This window comes from Mustela erminea, chromosome 9 (assembly GCF_009829155.1).
Source record: "Mustela erminea isolate mMusErm1 chromosome 9, mMusErm1.Pri, whole genome shotgun sequence".
Taxonomy (NCBI): domain Eukaryota; kingdom Metazoa; phylum Chordata; class Mammalia; order Carnivora; family Mustelidae; genus Mustela; species Mustela erminea.
Window position 1 is genome coordinate 20282819 of NC_045622.1, and position 18887 is coordinate 20301705.

Below are 18887 nucleotides of genomic sequence, written 5' to 3' on the forward strand. Positions count from 1 at the left end.
TTCTATCAGCTGACTCTCACTCATGGTGATTTGTTTCCTTCTATGTTTAGCAGCCTTTCATGGTCATACCAGCTTGACCTTAATCTTTGAAAATTTTAGGAGATGCCTTTCTCCAGGGAGGATTTGCATTTTTATTTTGGGAGCTTGGGACTCCCTTCTGGGATACCAACTTAATCCAGGAGTCTTGGGCTCAGCTCCCCCACCCTGCCACTAACTGAAGTCTAGTCTTCCATTACTGTGCTAAAATAAACATTTGCTCCTGGATAATTGACATTTTATGAGTGCCAGGTAGTCTAGACTCACCTTATACTTGCAAGCTTTTATACAGGCTGCTCCTTTCCCCTGGAATATGTGTCCTTTTATCCTGTTTCCTCACCTGAATAACTAATCTCTCTAAGACTAAGTTCAAGCCTGTTCTTCAAGACACTTTGGCTGGCAACCCCTAATCTAGGTTAGATGATGCTCTTACGAGCTCTCAGGATCTGCTCTAATGACTTTAGTCATGGCATTTTTCACACTGTATTGTAATAACCTGCTTGCTCACCTGTCTTCCTCCATGGGACTGTCTTCTGGCTAAGGGTCATGGCATAGTTACACTGTTTCCCCAGTGTCTCACACAGGGCCTAGTCCAAGGTAGATCAACACATTGGTTGAATAAATGAGGGAGCACTGGAATGAATGAATGAGTGAATGGGTGAGTGAGTGAGTGCTGATTTGGAGTGGACACCTCGGGATTTGCAAAGACGGTGAAGGATGATGAAGATGAGAAGCAAAAGGAAAAGGGAAATGACTAGCTTTTTTAAGCTCCTTGTTTTGTTCTCTTTGCTTAAGTGCAATAAAGTTGTCCTTTCATTTCATCAAAAGTTTATTGAACATCCAGTATGTGCTAGGCACTCTGCTAGATGCTGGTAATACAAAGATGAAGATCAAAACAAAACAAAACAAAAACAAAACCACTTCCTTACTTATCCCCCCAACCCCAGATTTAAGGCAGATTTGGCTTGAGCCTGGGAAGCTGGCCCTCAGGGATTTAGCCCCAAGCCATGGGGTACGGCATGCTCTCCTCCCCCCCTTACTTCAACCCTGCCTCTCAAAACAGAACAGCCTGTACCCCTTCTCCAAGCCCTGCATCTTCCACCTGCCTGAGCAACTTTCCCCTGCAGGCAGGATCTCATTCTGGATGAAGAACCCAAAGTTAGGGGAGCAGTTCTGGCCAAGAAGGGAAAGCCGCAAAGGCACCTGCTCAGTGAGCCTTGGAGAAGTGCACGGGGACAGGGAGCTGGGAGGGGCATGCTGTCGAGGTAAGGGTGAAGGGGGCCAATTAGAAATGTTGTTGCCCTTGCGGCTGGAACAAAACTTGCCCCAGTGTGGAGTGGTTGGGGACAGGGGTGTTTCTCTGTAGGATGGTGGAGAGTCGGGGCTGGAGCTCAGGAATTTGGGGTGTGGCCAGGGATGCAAGGACCCCTACAGGCATCAGGGACGGGAGGTTAGAACACAGATGCCCTCCTTCTCTTACAGATTTTTAATTGTCCTCACTGCTCACACAGTAGATTACTGTGTCTCCTGCAAACTGTTCAAGAGACAGTGACATGGGCATAACCTGGTGACGCAGGGGCCCAACATCTCTGTAATTCTATGCTTGTGTGATTAGGGAGTCGGCCCTTGTCCTATCTCCTGGGATCTAAGTATCCTGGAACAAGGCAAGTGGGAGGCTGGAGGCCAAGCGTTGGAGTTTGTCTCCTTACCATTGTGGGCAGCAGTAAGCCTCCTCCTCCTCCCCTTCCCCACCATCATTCTGCAGACTGGAACCTTACACACTTAGAGCTGAAGGAAGCCCAAGGACCTTTCCCAGGGATACTGATTGTTTGAAAGGCTTGTTTTGTAAGGAAGCTAGGGAGAAGGCATAGGTGTGAGGGTTTAAAACAATTTTTTTTCTTCACTTAATCTAGCTTTCTGGGTCACGGGAGTGAGAACCTCCTTCTCTATAGGAATAGAGAAGGAAAGAATGCTTGGTAGCCACTGACGGAGGCTTTGGAAGGACATCAAGCTCTGGAGGGTTGAATCCTTTGCCCTTGCTAGGGCGCAGGTCAGGGGTCAAAGGAATGAATTTGACTCCTGCCTCACCAACTGGTATGCACCCAGGTACCAGATGCCCAGAGCAGGGCGCTATAAGGCACTGTCTTCACAATAATTTCCCGGATGCTCAGAACTGTCCTCTGTGCACCCACTAACTGGCAAGTTTAGGACAGCTGTTCCTTTTGGGTAAGTGGCCTCTCTAATCCGAGCTTGCCAAGAAAGTGTCCCGGGAACAGGCGTTGGCTCGGAGGGGAGGAAGGTGGGTAGGAGCACAGAGCTCGGTAGGAAGGGCACAGGAGAGTCATGGGGGTTAGGTTACTGATGTTAGTTTCCATAAGACTCTTGGGGGATTGGGCCAGAAATTTAATAATCTATATGGTCCTAAAAGGGCACAGCCCATACCCACTGAGAACACAGCCGGTGAAACCAGGAGCAAACGCGACCCGGTTTCACCACTTGAGACACTCCTGGCTGCCCCACTGCGTCCCCATGCCTAGGCTGGCCCCCACGCGAGACCCCCGCGCCCTCGCGGGGACCTCCCCTGGCGGCAGCGGTCGCGCCTCCCCACCCCCCAGCCTTCCCTGGACACCCGCCTCTTTGCAGGGCGCGCCCCCACCCCGGGGGTCCCGAGGAGGCTCAGGCGCTGATCTCCACCGGGCTGGCCTCATCTTGCTCGCGGATCAGGTGCACGCCCGCAGTCCGCAGTGTGCGCGAGGCGCTGCGCGAGCGGCCGGGCGAGCTCGGGGCCCGGGGTGGCGACGTGTGCGTCCGGCCGGTGGCTGGGGAGCGCGCGGGGGAGCGCGGGTAGCGGCGGGCCGAGCGGATGGGCAGCCCCGGCGAGCGGCCGGGTACTCCCGGCGACACAGAGTAGCCCGGCGGGCCAGGCTCAGTGGTGCTCCGAGGCTCCGGGGCGGGGTTCTCCTCGGGCTCCGGGGAGTCCTGCAAGGACACGCGCCGCCAGGGTGAGCGCCCCGTTGGGGGCGCTGGGCATACGGAGCTGAAGGAGCAGGGTTCCCTCTACCTTCCCACCCGGTGCAAGACGGCAGACAGAGGTCTGGTTTTTCTGGCCATACAGACCCTTCGTGGTGCCTGGCAGGTAACAGGTGCTCGGTAAATGCTGACATGCATTAACTTGAGCGCTCTGCGCCCTTAGTCTCCTCTTCCCACTTGTCTGGCCCAGCCTGAGACAGACTCCGTTGTAGATCAGTGGGGGAATCATCAGAGTTAGAATCCAGAGACCTAGAAGCCTAGATCTGCCACTTAATGTGTATTTACTGGTTTGATCCTGGGCAAGTCATTTCACCTCTGTCAGCCTTATTTTTCTGAGCCCTAAAGGGCGGGTGACACAATTATTTCCCGGTTCCTCGGAGTGCTATAAAGAGAGAGCAGTTCCATGTGGCTATGGCACCCCGGAACGCAGTAGGGCTCACTGTGTGTTTGTGGGGCACTGACCCAAGTGTGCTCACCTTGTCTTTCAGGATATACAGAGCCATGGGGTTCTTCCGCTCCTGCTCGCCGCCCCGTGGGAGGGTATCCGCTGCGCAGAGCGAAGAGTGGGGGTGGCTGGCGCCGTACAGGACCCTTTCCACCAGCCAGCACCTACACTCTTCGCTCCCCGAGGAGCCGGCCAAGGCCCCGCCACAACCTCCACCAAAGGATCCAGAACACCTGGGGTCCTACCTTGGCTGCACGTCTCCCTGCTCTGCAGTCTTCGCGCACTTGGTGGAGGAAGGGGACCTGCACAGCTGGCTTCCTTGCGGCCCACTTCTGCCTTTTCCCAGCAGCCCACTGATCTGAGTGCCGATGGGATGGGTGAGTGGGTGGCTGGGAGCTCACCTTCTGGTTTCAGACGGTCGTCGTTCTGGTCCATATATTCCAGGGAGCTCTGCTTCTCCAACTTCCTCTTCTTCCTGCAAAGCAACCCAGCAGCCTCTGAACAGAATTGTCGAGTGTGAGCAGGGGAGGGTCTGAGGGGCAGGGTGGCGAGAGGAATCTGGTGGCCACAAGAGAGGCCTTGTAACAGGAGGATGGGCTGGGGGCAGCGGGAGTGGCAATAGCCCGTGAGCTTTGGAATGAGTTGCCTCTGTGGCTGGCATCGCAGGCAAGTCCCCGAACCTGTCTGAGTCTCAGTGTTATTATCTGTAAACTGCGGATAATCATAACGCAGTTCATTAACCACAACCACCATGCCCTGCCCAAAAAAGGTGCCCTAAGGGAAACCATTGTTTGAGGGGAGGGGCTGTTGGGGGTTGTGAGCCCAGAATGTATAGTTCCATATGCATTATGTGCAAGGCTAAGGAAGGATCTCCGGGGAAAGAGGTGCAGGGCCCTGGGGGGATGGGCATTTAAGAGACTAAGAAGACTAGAGCATGGGGTGGGGATGGATGGAAGGATTAGGGCGCTCAGGGTGTGGAACTTGAAGAATTACCCAGACTTTTTGGAGGGTTTCCAGCAGGCACAGACTGTCACTAAGGTCACAAGGAGGAAGATGCCTCCTGTGGACAAGATGATGTAGAGGGAGCTTCTTCCTGTGAAGAGAGAGAGAGGTCGAGAGGTAGGAAAGGGTTCTGGTGAGGAGAGCTCCTGTGGCAGAAGGAAGAGAAAAGGAGCCCCAAGAGGCTTGGCTGGCCTATGGCAGGCGGAGCTGGCTAAGCCCACTTCCCACCGGTTGCTGGCCTCCGTGGAGAGCTGGCCCATCCCTGCCTCTCTCTCCCCATCTAGGGGACCTCTGTCTGGGCTGTCCTCAGTCCCTCACAGTGCCGACCTCTCAGGATTTGGAGTTCCGAGGGCAAGAAGACAGGGCACTCACTGTAAACGGTGATCTTGATAGGCAGGCTGCGGCCCTCACTGATGGGGTTCTCCACGACACAGCTGTACAGGTCATCGTCTTCCATGAGCACGCGGGTGATGGTGAGCACCTTGTGGTCAGGGGACAGGAGCATTCTCGAGTCATTGAGGAGGGGTTTGCCATCCTTCAGCCAGGTGTAGCTGGGCTTGGTGCCGTTCTCGTGCGAGCAGTTCAGGGTGAAGGCCTCGCTGAGCTCCAGCACAGTGGTGGAAGCCACTAACACCTGTGGCCTGGAAATGGGCACTGAGTCCCAGAGGTGGGGGAGCCTGTGAGCCGGGGCCAAACAGTGTCTCCCCTCCACTTCGTAACTCCCCGCCTTCCAACACGTTGCAACTGGATTTGTGGTCTGAGAGGCCCTTCAGGGATCATCAGTCCAATCTTTCCCCATAATCCACCCATTCATTCATTCATTCATTCATTCATTTCTTTACCGATTATTTGTGGAGCACATACTAAGCACAGAGGGTACAATGCTGAATAAGACAGCCATGGTCCCTGCCCTCACGAACCTTCCCTTCCTTCTTCTCAAATGCCTTTTCAAGATGTCTTGAAACTGGCCCAGCCTGGAACGTATTTCAGTTGGGCTAAACCTAGGTTCCAAACGTCTGGGTTCCAGTATTGGCTCTATCACATACCAGCTGTATGACCTTGGGCAAGTTAGTCAACCTCTTCGTGGCTCAGTTTCTGTATCTACAAAATGGGGTAAGTTATATTAACTATGCCTACATTATTATCAGCATTAAATGAGTCAAGATATGCAAAACACTTAGACTAGTTTCTGGCCCACAGTAAGCACTCCATGTGCATTAGCTGTGTCCTGTCTGCCAAAAAACTCTGATGCCCGACTGTCTCACTCTCAGCTCCCAAGTGGTTTCTGTGTTGGTATGTCCGGGATCTGGCTAGTGTACTGGGCAGTCCCTGCCCAAATCTCAGGACCAGTCCCGTCTCCATCCCTGTCAGAGCACTTTACCATCCACAGTGAGGTTGATGGTCTTCTCCCCGGTGAACGTGTCATCCGTGATGGAGATCTCAACCTCATAGGTGCCCTCGTCGGCCAGCTGCAGGTCACTGAGAAGCAGGGAGCCATTTTCGAAGAGGCGGATGCGGTCTCGGTAGTCAGGCCGTAAGGTGCCAATGACCTCTGTGCCAATGGACTGTACCACGGTCACTGGCTTGTCCCGCTTCAGCTGCCACTTCACCACGGGCTTGTCACTGCTCGTGCTGCTGTACTGCACGGAGAGCAGGGCCGACTTCCCCACCGTGCCATGGATCAGGCGCACCGGGCTGGTGATGTTCACCCCCTCCAGCGGCTCTGTGAACGGACACCCATGGGGAGAAGGCAGTATAAGACCCTTGGCTCCCTAACCCTCTCCATCCTTTATGTCCTCAGTTGTCTTCATGCCTCACCCTCTGGGCTCCTCATGCCCTGTCAGTCCTTCCTTCTTAGCCCTGATGCCATCTCCGCACCCACGATAGCTCTGGGCCCCTCTGATCCTCCATCACCCCCACACCCATCCCATTGCCCTCAGTCCTTCTTTTCACTGGCCCTCTGCCTCTGGTGGTTTTCTCCAGTACCTTTCTCTTGAGGAAGATCTCCAACTAACCCACACACTATGTGCTCCATTCACAGAAACATTTCTTGAGAACTTCCCATGTGCCAAGTACTGCTCTGTGTCCTGGGGATGTATCAACGAGCAAAACATAGACCTCAGGATGAGTTTGTCAGATTTGCTTCTTGATTGGGGATTGGGAAAGTAGGGAATGGAGAAGCGTGGAAACAGAGATTCATAGAGAAGGGAGTGTGCCACAAGACAGTGCCAATAAAGGGGAAGTTTAGGGGCCCTTCTTCATTCATACTGAGAGTCTCCTCTCTCCTTGCCCTGGTGGCAAGGAACACTTTACTAGGCCTGCCCAGGGCTGAACAGTTCTTCAGCTGAGTAGTTGGTTTTGGAAATACACCCAGGCCCCAGCCCAACAGGCAACTCCTATAGAAGAGGGATTTGGGATGGGCAGAACAAAGAGTTTGGAATCAGAAGACCTTGTAAGATTGGGCTCTACCACTTCAGGCTATGTGGACCTGGGCAAGCCATCATTCTAGGCCACATTCTTCTCATTTAGAAAATCAGGATACAAGTAACAACAAGAACTTCCTCATCAGGTTCACAAAGGAAAAGCACAACACATACATCACCTACTGTCGTGTAGTGGAGAGAACACAAGAGTGAACATCAGAGACTTGGGCCCTTATTATTGACTTGGGACCTAGGAGAAGTCACTTCTCTGTTTGGGACTCAGGTAGGTAAAATAAGTGGCAAACCTGATGTTACAACCACTTGTTCCAGCCCTGCCATTCTGGGATTTTGCCATCGTGTCCAGTGGTTACCCCATCTAGAGTTGGATCTCATATTTCAGAGATCCCTTAGGGGGCTTTGGGACCTGAACCGATGCCATTCATTGGTGTAACATGTCCTTGTAGAACATTAAGACTACCCAAAGGAAGGTCTTCTGGAGAGGACGTCAGTTGCGAGCAGGGCTGAGTTTAGCTAAACAGACACTTACAAGTCAGGTTCTCAGTCCCTCTGTACCCCCAGCTGCTCTCTCTGATGGTCACTGCCTCTGAAGTTCCCTGTCTCTTTCTCCCACTCTCCCACTCTGCTACTATTTTTTAAATTTGGGGAAGTTAAGTTGTACCTTTCCCTTCTTTATTCTCCTCCTTGAGCTCAAAGGACCCAGCCCAAACCAGGAGGGCATTAAACTAAAAGGTGAGTTATGGAGATCAAAGCAAATGTAATAAACCTATTCAGTCCATTTTTGGAACAAGCTCTTTGTTAAGGAGTGAGCTCATCACCTTTGAAAGGGGTCGAGGAAAGGCCCATTGCTGTTCTTTCACTTCTTTGTGCTTCAGTTTCCTCCTATGCATAGGGAGGTTGTGAGCCCAGATGATCACAAGGGGTCTTCTCAACTCTGGCATTCTATGATCCCTTACCTGCCAGGTATGTTAGAACCATAAAACCTTAAAAGTGGAAGAGACTATTTGAATGATTAAAGCTGCCATACGTAGGACTATGATATATTCTTTAAAAAAAAAATAGACTCATTTATTTATTTGAAAGAGAGAGAGCACACAAGAGAGCAAGGGAGGGGCAGAGGTAGAGAATCTCAAGCAGACTCCTCCCTGAGCATGGAACCCAATGCAGGGCTGGATCTCATGACCTGAGCTGAAACCAAGAGTCAGTTGCTTAACCGACAGAGTCACCCGGAGACCCCTAGGCTTGTTATCAAGAGGAGTTTTGATTTGGGGGAGGTAGATGGACAAAATCAAATATTTTCAAATATTTTTTATTGAAGATATTTTTTTTCCTGTAAAAGCATGTATAAAAATGAAAACAAAGTCTAGTTCTGGCTCAAAGATTTGGTAGAAGAGATGGTGGGGACCAGACTCCTGTCCTCCCCAATAATTTGGGGCACTACTAGGAATCCCGCTGGCTCTGTGTATCAGACTGAAATCCATTTGATCACATAATACTTCAAATTTCTTCCAGCTCTCAGTTTCTGTGATTGTTTAGGTGGGATTTCCTCCCTAGCCACTGCGAGGTCTCAGGTTTGGCTTGATTTAGAAAAACAAGTTTTCAGAGTTCCCTTAATAGGCAAATAGACTTTGGTATGTGGGACTTCAGGTGGCCCTGAGAAAAGTCATTGAGTTTCATTAAAGGCCATGGTGGTGATGAGTAAATGGTTGGGGAACCTCTGTTCAGGACACAGTTGGAAGCAGTGGGGTGTGTATGTGTGAGGGTTGTATATGCAGAAACGTCCTGCATCAAACTTTGAGGTTCTCCATCCAGGAGGCTGGGAAGTGACAGTCCCAGCTCCAAGGAAAAGTGGAAGGGATTCCCCCTCCCTTTCATCTTCTCTGGCCCTCCCTTGAGCTTCCCCTGTGTCCTGTACAAGGTCCTAGTGGTCCTTTTGTGATGTCTTCCCAGCTCAGATCAGTTCTTTTTGTCAGTTTAAATTTGATTCTTCTGCATAAAAACATTGAAAAAGCTACCGCATATGGATTGCCTTAGGCTTCACCTTCCTTTAGGTGGGCATCTTTCTTGTGTGCAGGAACATGGGTATGACCATGAGTCGCAGGGATGTATGTACACATGTTCAGAAATGAATGGAGCAGTCTTTCCGAGAAGTTAACAAAGAAAGTATTTTGCTGAGCAAACACTGTTTCCAAAAACTCTAGCCAAAATTAGAGTTGGTATTAAGTTCAGGGTTCTACAACTTTCAAGGGACACAGAGAACTGGGACAGGGGCCAAAGCAGGACACAGAAATGAGGAAATGGCTGTAACAACTATGATCCACAGTGGAAATAAAAGGGGCTAGGGCTATTCAACCTTGAGAAGTGATTAACTTAATCATGGTCCTTGAGTCTCTGAGGCATCATTATATAGAAAGTCTCTGTTCCCACTAGAGGCTGAACAAAAGGAAATTGACATCACAGCAAGATTTACCTGTCAACTTAAACTGTGCCATACTGATAGGTGGCCTCTCTCAAGGAGGCAGCAGTGACAACCAAAGAATGTTAAGCTTTAAAATATGAGAATGTATATGCCAGTGGCCTTGGGTTCCCTTAAAGCCTCTTCCTTTAAAGGAATCATCATCTCTTCATTTTTCTATGTTCCTTTATGCTTGGCATAGTTTTCCTTTTACCAGTATTTGCCTGAAATTTTCCTTTTAAAAGTGTCACTGAGATGATGCCAAACAGGTATTCTAGGATTTGGTCTTTATACACCTAATCCATACTCACGAGCACCATGGGCTGAAGTTATATCCTTTTTTATGGGTTTTTATCTTGTTTGGGTCTGTCATCACAAAGAAGTCCCTCTGGCCATCACAGATACCCTTCTCTGACCTTTCTCCAATTTTATTATTATTATTATTATTATTATATTATTATTATTATTGAGGTGAAGTGAGCAGAACTGCATACAAAAATCCAAGGATGGCGAATGTTTATAGCAGCAATGTCCACAATAGCCAAACTATGGAAAGAACCCAGATGTCCATCAGAAGATGAATGGATTAAGAAGATATGGTTCATATATACACAATGGAATACTATGCAGCCATCAAAACCCCCGAAATCTTGCCATTTGCAACAATGTGGATGGAACTAGAGAGTATTATGCTAAGCAAAATAAGTCAATCAGAGAAAGACAATTATCATATTACCTTTCTGATATAAGGAATTTAAGAGGCAGGGCAGGGAGGTCATGGGGGGAAGGGGTTGGAAAATGAAACAAGATGGGACCAGGGAGGGAGACAAACCATAAAAGACTCAATCTCGGGAGACAAACTGAGGGGTGCTGGGAGGTGGAGGAGATAGGGTGTCTGGGCTATGGACACTGGGGTGGATGAGTGCTATGATAAGACTGATGATTCACAGTCCTGTACCTCTGAAGAAACAAATACATTATATGTTAATTTTTAAAAGGATGAAAAAAAGAGAGAAAAGAGAAAAAGAATCCACGGGTAGCACATAGCGTGGTTTTCTAAAGGGAAAACATTTTGCTTTCTGATTTTGGTTTTTAATGTTCTTCCTAGTGATCAATGCTCTGAGAATAAGCCCCTTTTTTGTCCTGTCCTATAGGTGCCCTACTGATTACATACTTGTTGAGGTTACTGTGTTGGGTTCTCCTGTTGGTATCCTGTTGAGACCTCCAAGGGCCAATAAGAGTGTGAACTCATTTTAAGTGTCAGTCATTCAGGAACACAGGAGAAAGCCAGGAAACAGAAAGTGTGAAGAAGGCCCTTGGGATCCAGGAAGAGAGAGGTCTTTGTAGCTTTCTATCTGTACTTTAAAGTGTATAGATGTTCAGTGGTGTGTATATAGCTAATAGGTATTAAGATGGCACACAGAGATTTACCCTGTTTTAGATCAGAACAAGCACTGCTGTTAAGCTGTCAACTCTCCAAAACTGACTTATAAATGTAATACAATACCAACCGAAATTGTAGGAGGTTAACCTTGTGATAGTGCACAAGACTAGACAAACAGATTAGTGGAATAGAACAGAGAGTCTAAAAATAAACTTATATATAACCACTTGACTTATGAAAAGGTGATGCTTCAGTGCCCTGGGGGGAAAGGATTCTTTCTGCAATAAATAGTGCCAGGCCATCTAGGAAAGAAATGAATCTTGATCCTTACCTCACACCTTACACAAACGTCAATTCTACGTCAATTATGGATCTAAATGGGAAAGGTAAAACAACGTTAAAAAAAAAAAAAGGAAAACATAGGAGAATATCTCTGTGCCTTGAAGGCAGACAGATTTCTTAGGACACAAGAGTGAAACCCATAAAAGAAGGAAGTGATACATGAACACAATAAAATTAAGAGTTTCTGTCATCAGAAGATACCAATAAGAGAGTAAAAGGCAAAAAAGAGAGAGAGAGAGAGTGAAAGGCAAGCTGCAGGATGAGAGATATTTACAAGGCATATATCCTACAAACGACTTGTATCCAAAGCATATTTCTTAAACTACAAATCAATACTTTTTTAAAAATCCAGAAAACTTAGTAGAAAATGGGCAGAAGACTTAGAAGAGGTACTTCTAAGAGGTACTTCTAACTATCCAAATAATTAATAATTATTTGAAATTATGATATGAAAAAGATACAACTTCCTTAATAATAATAATGGAAAAGGAATTTTAAACCATAATTTGATACCACCTCATACTCACTAGGGTGACTACAATGAAAAAGAGACACATATAGTTGCTGGTGAAGATGTGGCATGTCTGGAGCCGCTGGTGGGAAAGTGGATTGATCCAATCACTTTTGAAAATTGTTTGACCATATCTACTAAAGTTAAATACACACATATAACTCAGCAGTTCGACTCCTAGGCATATCCCCAAAGAAATGCGTACACCTGTTCACCAAAAGACAGGTACTAGAGTATCTTAACAACTGTCTCAATAGAGCCCCAAACTAGAAACAACCAAAGTGTCTATCAAAGTTGAATAGAAATATAAACTGTGGTATATTCCTACAATGGAATACTAACTATAAGGCACTGAAACCAAACACATAACAATTTCAACAGCAACGCAAATGGATCTTACAGATTTGGTGTTCAGCGAAAGCAGATACAAAAGAATGCATGCATACGATTCCATTTATACAAAGTTCAAAGACATGCAAAATTCATCTGTATTAGAAGTTAGGATACCACTGTAACCCTGGAGGGCAACGGTAACTGAAATAGAATGCACATGATTCTGAGGTGCTGAAGTGTTCTATTTCTTGATCTTGGAGTCTGGTTCCATGGGTTCATTCACATTTTAAAGGTTCTTTAAACTGTATCCTTAGGTTAAATGCATTTCCATACATAACTCTCTGTTAGAAGAAAAAGATAAGACCTACAATATGGAGGTAATCTTAGGGCTAAATGGATAGAAGCCAGGTGAGGGACTTCTTCCTCTTGGGCTCCTAGAGGATGGAATAGTTCTAGGATCTCAGAAAGTAAAATGTTGCCAGTCGGATTATTTAGATCTATGGCATGCCATGTTCATGTCTGTATGTCGGTGTTCTAGTCTCTAGAAAAAAACCTTGTTTGAATGTTTCATGAATTGGGCTGTGATCAATTTAGGAAAGCCTCATTTGTCAATGTTAGGGACAAAGCATTAAAGACTGAGTGTTGGGCACCTGGGTGGCTAGTCTTTAAGCGTCTGTCTTTGGCTCAGGTCATGCATGCATGATCCCAGATTCCTGGGATCAAGGCCCACATCAGGCTCCCTGCTCTGCAGGAAGCCTGCTTCTCCCTCTCTGCTCCCCCTGCTTGTGTTCCCTCTCTCGCTGAGTCTCTCTCTGTCAAATAAATAAATAAAATCTTAAAAAAAAAAAAAAAAGAAGACCGAGTGTTTCTTACCCACTTTAAGTGCTGATCATAGAAAACTACATTTCCCAGACTTTTTTGCACTTAGATATGGCTATGTGATTGACTCCCAGCCAATAGAAGCAGTGAAATTTATAGGTACCACTTATAGTTTAGAAAAACCTCTCTCCTGTTGTTCGTTTTCTGGTTGTTTTGTTTTGTTTTGCTTTGTTTTTGTTTGTTTGTTTTTTAATTATTTACCTGAAAGAAATGGAGAAAAACCTCAGGGTAACAGGGTGACTACTGAAAACACATGTCAGAATTGATAGAGAGCTTTATCAACTTGGTCCCTGAGAACTTCACGGAACAGAGCCTTCCTCACCCCAGGCCTGGACTGGAACTGTACTGTCCTATTACATAGTAATATGTACTATTACATGGAACTTAAATTTTAGAACATATTTGTTACAGAAGATGGCATTTTCCTAACATAGTGAGCATGGCAGAAATTCCTTGTGGGATCTTAGCTCTTTGTTGTTCTCTCAGCAATACCATGGCCCAAGCCTGCACTTACCTCTTACCCATTGTAGGTCATAACTAATATCCCATCAGCCTAGTTTTTATGTTGTGCTCTATTTACTGGCTCACATTTTCCCACACAGAAGATCCGTGGTCACTTTTTGTTTTTACCTGGTTACACTGACGCTCAAGGTCTTTCTATAACTTTTTTCCTTACCATTTGATGACCTGAAAGAATTTAAGGACAGCTCTGACTTGTGTATTTCCCTGTGTACTTTGTATTCTCAATTCACTGCCTCCGTATTTTCAGATCTGGTAGTTCCTTCCACTCACTGTAATTTCTACCGAGACCACTCTCACTAAGGTGAATAGTTACCTCTGAATTGCTATCTCCAACAAACCCTTTTAGTTGTAATATAATAATAACGGTTGAACTATAATTGGTTCTTGATATACTGGAACTCTTTGACACATTTGATGCTCATTCTCCAAAAAACTCCCAACTCCCCTAACTTTTTGGACACCACAGTCTTTTAGTTCTCCCTCTGTCTCTCTCACTGTTCCTTCTTGGCCTTCCCAGACGGCCTTTTTCCCCCTCTACCTTCCGCTACAAATCTTGGGGTTACTTGGGGTTACTTTTTTTTCCATGTTCAGCCCATTTTCTCCTCCTAGGTGATATTATCCATTCTCATTGTTCTGGATTTCACCTATAAGCTGACCTCTCTGCCCCCCACCCTCACCCCTGCTTTAGGCTATTTCACAATTTCCCATAGATGTCTCATGGGCATGTCAACCTAAGTACAGAGAGTACTCATGATCATACCCCCAACCCTGTCCCAGGTGTCACTTCAGGTTTCACACAGAAATCCTACTGCCCTCTCTGGATCCTCCCACTTCCTGTCAATCACTAGGTCCTGACCTTCCCTCCAAAATACTGTCTCCACATGCCCTGTTCCCCCTATTTTTATCCTAATTCCAGCTCATGTTATTTCTCTTTTGAACTATCACAATAGTCTTGTTATCAGTTACATTGTGGCCCCCCGCAACCCCAAATTGGTATGTTGAAGTCCTGACCCCCAGTACCTCAAATGGGATCTTATTTGGCAATGGGGTTATTACAGATGTAATAAGCTGAGATGAGGTCATACTGGAGGAGAATGGGCCCCTAATCTAGTATGACTCATGTTCTGATAAAAAATGGAAATTGGACACAGACACAAGCATAAAAGAACATCCTGTAAAGAGAGAAGTTCTGCTGCCCCAGCCCAGGAACTACCTAAAGCCAGCAGAGAGGCCTGGAACAGATCCTTCCTTAGCACCCCAAAGAAAATCTGACCTTGATCTCAATGTTTTAGCCTGCAGAACTGTGAGACTAGACATTTCTGCTGTTTAAGCCACCCAGTGTGTGGTTCTTTGTCCCAGCAGCCCTAGCAAATGGGTACAGGCTTCCCTGCCTATCTCGTTTGCCTCCAGCTTCTTCCCCAATGCCTCGCCGTGGAACGAGCTCTCCGAAACACAAGCCATCCAATACCCACTCTCCCCCTTCACTGTTTACAGATTATGTCCCAGGTTCCTTAGTATGGTTTACAAGGCTCTTGCCAAATTCATATTTTCCTCTCCAGCTAAGTTGAGTGGCTGGGCTGCCCCCAAATGCGTGGTGCCATTTCAAAATATTGACCTTAGCCCATTTCCCCAACTATAATGCCCATTCCCACACCTATTTAGTATTCTCATCCTTTAAAATTTAGTGCAGACATTCCCAGGACGCCTGTCTAAATATGCCTCCCCACCCCACCCTCCACCACGAGCACGAGCTTTGTGGATGGGGTAGGTGACATCTCTCTGATCCCGGGCCTCCTCTGTGTATCAGACACATAGGAGTTTCTGCATTTTATTAGAATGATCTTTGCATTGGTTTGCCCCAGTAAACTGTGAATTGCCAGGCTCTCTGGAGTAGTGTGAGTGTGTGTGTGTGTGTACACGCCCATGCCCGCACACACACATACACAGAAACACATCTATTTAAAGTAAGATCGGTTCTCTAAGGAGTTGGTAGGGGGCAGTACAGAAGGTAGGGGGTCTATGGCACGGGGTGAGTTATGGATAGATTGGTGTGATTTCCAAAAGCCAAAAACCAAAAACCAAAAGGCTCATTATCTCCCAAGCTTATTTCATCTCCCTTGCTGTTTTACACTCAGGGCAGCCTGGGTGGGGGTTGGGGAGGCACAAAACCCAGATCTCCCCCACCTCTCCAAGCCCCATCATGATCCCTTGGAAAGAACGCCGGACTGGCCCACGCCAACAAGACATCCCATAAGAAATGGCCCACTGCCCTCTATCTAATGTACTGAATGCCGTGGGAGCTCCAAAGTCATGCAGCCTTTTGGGGGAGGGGCGCAGGGGCCGGGGCGGGAGGCACAGAGAATGAAGAAATACATTCAACACTAATGCCTGAATTGACTGAGATGCTTCCCACGGCCGCTTAGCTCTCTCCCCTCCTCCCACCTTAAAGGCATTCTGACCTTCAGCTCTCCCTCCCTCCCTTTTGCAGATAGCGGGCCCCCTCTCCAGACCCTCTCTTACTCTTCTGGTCTCCTACCTGTCTGGATCAGAAGAAGGTAGACAAAAGGAGTGAGGCTCAAGGCACTGAAGGCTCTGGATGGGGCTCCCCTTTCTCTCTTCATTTTGGGTGGCGTTCTCCAGCTCCGGCGCACACAATTAGCATGATTTCTCCACTCTGGGCACGTCCCTTTGTACCACTCGGAGTTTCTCTGCCCGAGCACAACCCTGCCAACTTCCCTCTGAATACACAGAGCCCTGTGTATTGCTGGACTTGTTCTTTCCTCTCTTTCAGACCAGGCATTTTCTAGTTTCAAAGCACTACATCCCCGGGTCGGAAGGGGGTATCTGCTTAGGATATGATCCTCAGTGCGGGTTCTCATCGGATGGGTCCCATCCATTCTTTGCCTGCCTGTGCTGAGCCCCACTACCTACCAGGGGGTGATGAGGATTGGGGCTCAGTGAGGGGACTGGACTGGGACACACACTGAACTGGATCTTGTGTCCCAACCTCCCCTGTCTCCACTTCACACTCCGTATTCCTGCAAAGGAGGGCGCGTGCCCGGGACAGACCTCCAATAAGCTCTGAAAAGGGAGGGAGAGGAGCTTTTAAAAAGCCCGGGGAAAGATAGACTCCAGAGAACCGCTGAAGAAATGGAAAATCCCTGTTCCTCCCCCAGGAAGAAGATTGGAAAATGGCTCGAATTCTATTATTTTCCTACCTGTCCACGTCCTGCCTGGCACTCTCTCTCCTATCACAGAACCACATAGATGCTGGGGACCTTTTTCCAGGAACCACTTTGTTCACTCCCCTGCCTCCAGCCAATTTTCTGGAACATGTCAGAACACAGATGAAGGTACTACTCTAACAGCCAGGATCCTGGTTCTGTTAGCAGCTTTGCTGCCTGCTTATCTCCTCTTGTCTCGAGGATGTGATGAGAAGTACCCTCGCTCCCCCTGACCCCTGACCCCTGACTACTGTGTCCACACCTCTTCGGGAGGGCTGTCAATGGAATGTGTGCTTACGAACTCTGATGTCTTGGGATGGGCTTACAATCTCCTTAAGCCTCCAATTCCACATATTCTTTGTAGGGTACGTAACTTCGTTGTGGGATTTGTTGAGAGAATCAACAATAACTCAGTACAGTGGAGGGCCCTGGAAACTCTTTGTTAGGTAACATTTTAAACTTTAAAAAAAAGCAACCCCACTGCCTCTTCTTTTCTTTCATTCCTGTAGCGATCTTTATATTTTGATGAGATCAAAGTTTACAGCTCCCCTCTTGGTTGTCTCCGAGCCTGGTCTTAGTCTTGTAAATGCGGTAGCTCCCTCTCAAAGGAGTCTTGTTCCATATTGGAGAAAGCCTGAGTAGGCCAGTTTCTGAGAACGGAAGACTCATTGCAGAGCTCATCTGAGACAAAGGTTGGAGAGTCAAGGAGAGAAGCACTGGTTTTGAGCTTCATGAAGGAACTCCAAAAAAATATTCTGAAATACATAAAGATTCCTTTTTCTTTTTTTTTTCTTCCTTTTTGCATTTCTGTGTCTATGACTTTTCCCTAGACTTTTGCCTGTGGTAAAAGTTAGCGTGGTTTCAGTAGACCTACAGTGAAAAGGAAAAAGTCAAGATTAAGCTTCTGACATCTAAAACAGTGTTTGAGAGGCAGCAGCAAGACAAAAGGCTTATGAGCCAGTCTTTGTAAAGAACAAAGGATATTTTAATTTCCTTTAACTATCACTTCCACCTATCACGAGCAACCTGTGGACAGACTCACGGAGTTCTTCTGCTGTATAGTCTAGATAAAAGGCCTCTTGTGTCTGTGAGGGCTAGGCCTTGAGGCTTATTGTCTGAGGGTAAAGGAGGATATGATGTTCAGGAAATAGAAAGTCTGGAGGCCACCTTTTTTTAGCCTGAAGGACGATGGCAAGAAAAATGTGAGAGCTGGAGACCTAGGCGGAATCAAACTTCTCAGCATCCTCCCCTCCCCTTCCCTAGGGGTGGACCTTAAGCTCCTTATATCCATACAGAATACGCAAGTGACCCAAAGTATTCACAAGCTCCCTTAAGGGGACTGAGAAGTGCCCAGAGGACAAAGAACTGGCAACACCTGGGACCTGCCAGCTCCTGGGGAAGGGTCGGCATGTGGCTCAGCAGGGAGTAGGGAAAATGCCAAACGCATCCACAGACCCCAGCTCCGTCCTTGTCACGAGGTCTCCTAAGCCATACCGCATGCACTCACCCCAACTCTCCTTAGACAGGAGCTGGGTTGGGGGAGGGAACTAAACACATTGAATAGTAGTTACATAAGTTGTTCCAGCAGTGACCAAGCCTCCTCAAGATAATGTCAAAATAGATGGGTCAGAATGAGTTTACCAGGATGGATTAATATGTAACTTTTCTCTGCTGCCTGGGGGCCGTGAGGGGGCACAGGTGGCGGGTCACAGCAGCCAGCCACAAAGGCATAAAGGGACTGTGGTTGCTTTGCGTGTCTGGGTATCCAAGGAGCAATCCTGCAATTTTTCTCCACGTCCTTCTAAGATGAGTAGACCTAAAGGAGCTTATGTTATGGGCCTACACATCTTTCTCTCTTCAACCAGTGAGGGCTCTGATTGAAGGACTATGTCTTACTGGTCTCTGTAGTCCTACGGCCTAATATAGGACTTGGCACATAGTAGGTCCTCAGCAAACAGTTGCTGAATATGACAGGGATGAGAACTTGATGGGGGGGAGGCGGGGCACTCCTTAAGCGACTGGATACAAGGTCAGGGAGCTGGGACAGGGGCGTGAGGGCAGGGAGGGCACCAAATATCGACTACCGTTGACAGACCAGTTTGGGAGTACATATGAGGCACATCTTTGTGAATTCCCAGAAATAACTGGGATTCACTTTGTGGGGGTGGGGAGGGCCTTCCTCATCAGATAAGCAACTGGGTTACATACACATAAGGTCAAGCCAACTTGATTCCACATAACATAACGTTTATCTCAGCTGTCCTCCATTACCTTGCATATGTT

General features: G+C 47.5%; 1 protein-coding gene across 2 annotated transcripts; it reads right to left on the reverse strand.

The window, feature by feature from the left end:
• Positions 1-843: 843 nt before the first annotated feature.
• Positions 844-16373, reverse strand: HEPACAM (hepatic and glial cell adhesion molecule). 2 transcript variants are annotated; one of them, XM_032359345.1, is made up of 7 exons: positions 15917-16373; positions 5895-6236; positions 4886-5167; positions 4505-4604; positions 3757-3986; positions 3543-3613; positions 844-3015 (listed from the first exon to the last, which is right to left on the reverse strand). In XM_032359345.1, exons 1-7 carry the CDS (start codon positions 16275-16277, stop codon positions 2713-2715), a joined length of 1689 nt encoding a protein of 562 aa, XP_032215236.1. In that variant the 5' UTR covers positions 16278-16373; the 3' UTR covers positions 844-2712. The 2 variants fall into 2 exon arrangements, with proteins under 2 accessions (XP_032215236.1, XP_032215237.1); XM_032359346.1 differs by having other exon boundaries at positions 3913-3986; positions 15917-16372.
• Between the last annotated feature and the right edge of the window lie 2514 nt (positions 16374-18887).

What these genes read in the sequence shown, in the direction of transcription:
- HEPACAM (XM_032359345.1), bottom strand. Translation starts at nt 16,277, where the DNA reads ATGGATGGGACCCATCCGATGAGAACCCGCACTGAGGATCATATCCTA. An exon ending in CATCAACCTCACTGTGGATG is followed by an intron (nt 5,168 to 5,894) that starts GTAAAGTGCTCT and finishes TCTGGGACTCAG; the next exon opens with TGCCCATTTCCAGGCCACAG. An exon ending in TGTATATCCTGAAAGACAAG is followed by an intron (nt 3,016 to 3,542) that starts GTGAGCACACTT and finishes GTGTCCTTGCAG; the next exon opens with GACTCCCCGGAGCCCGAGGA.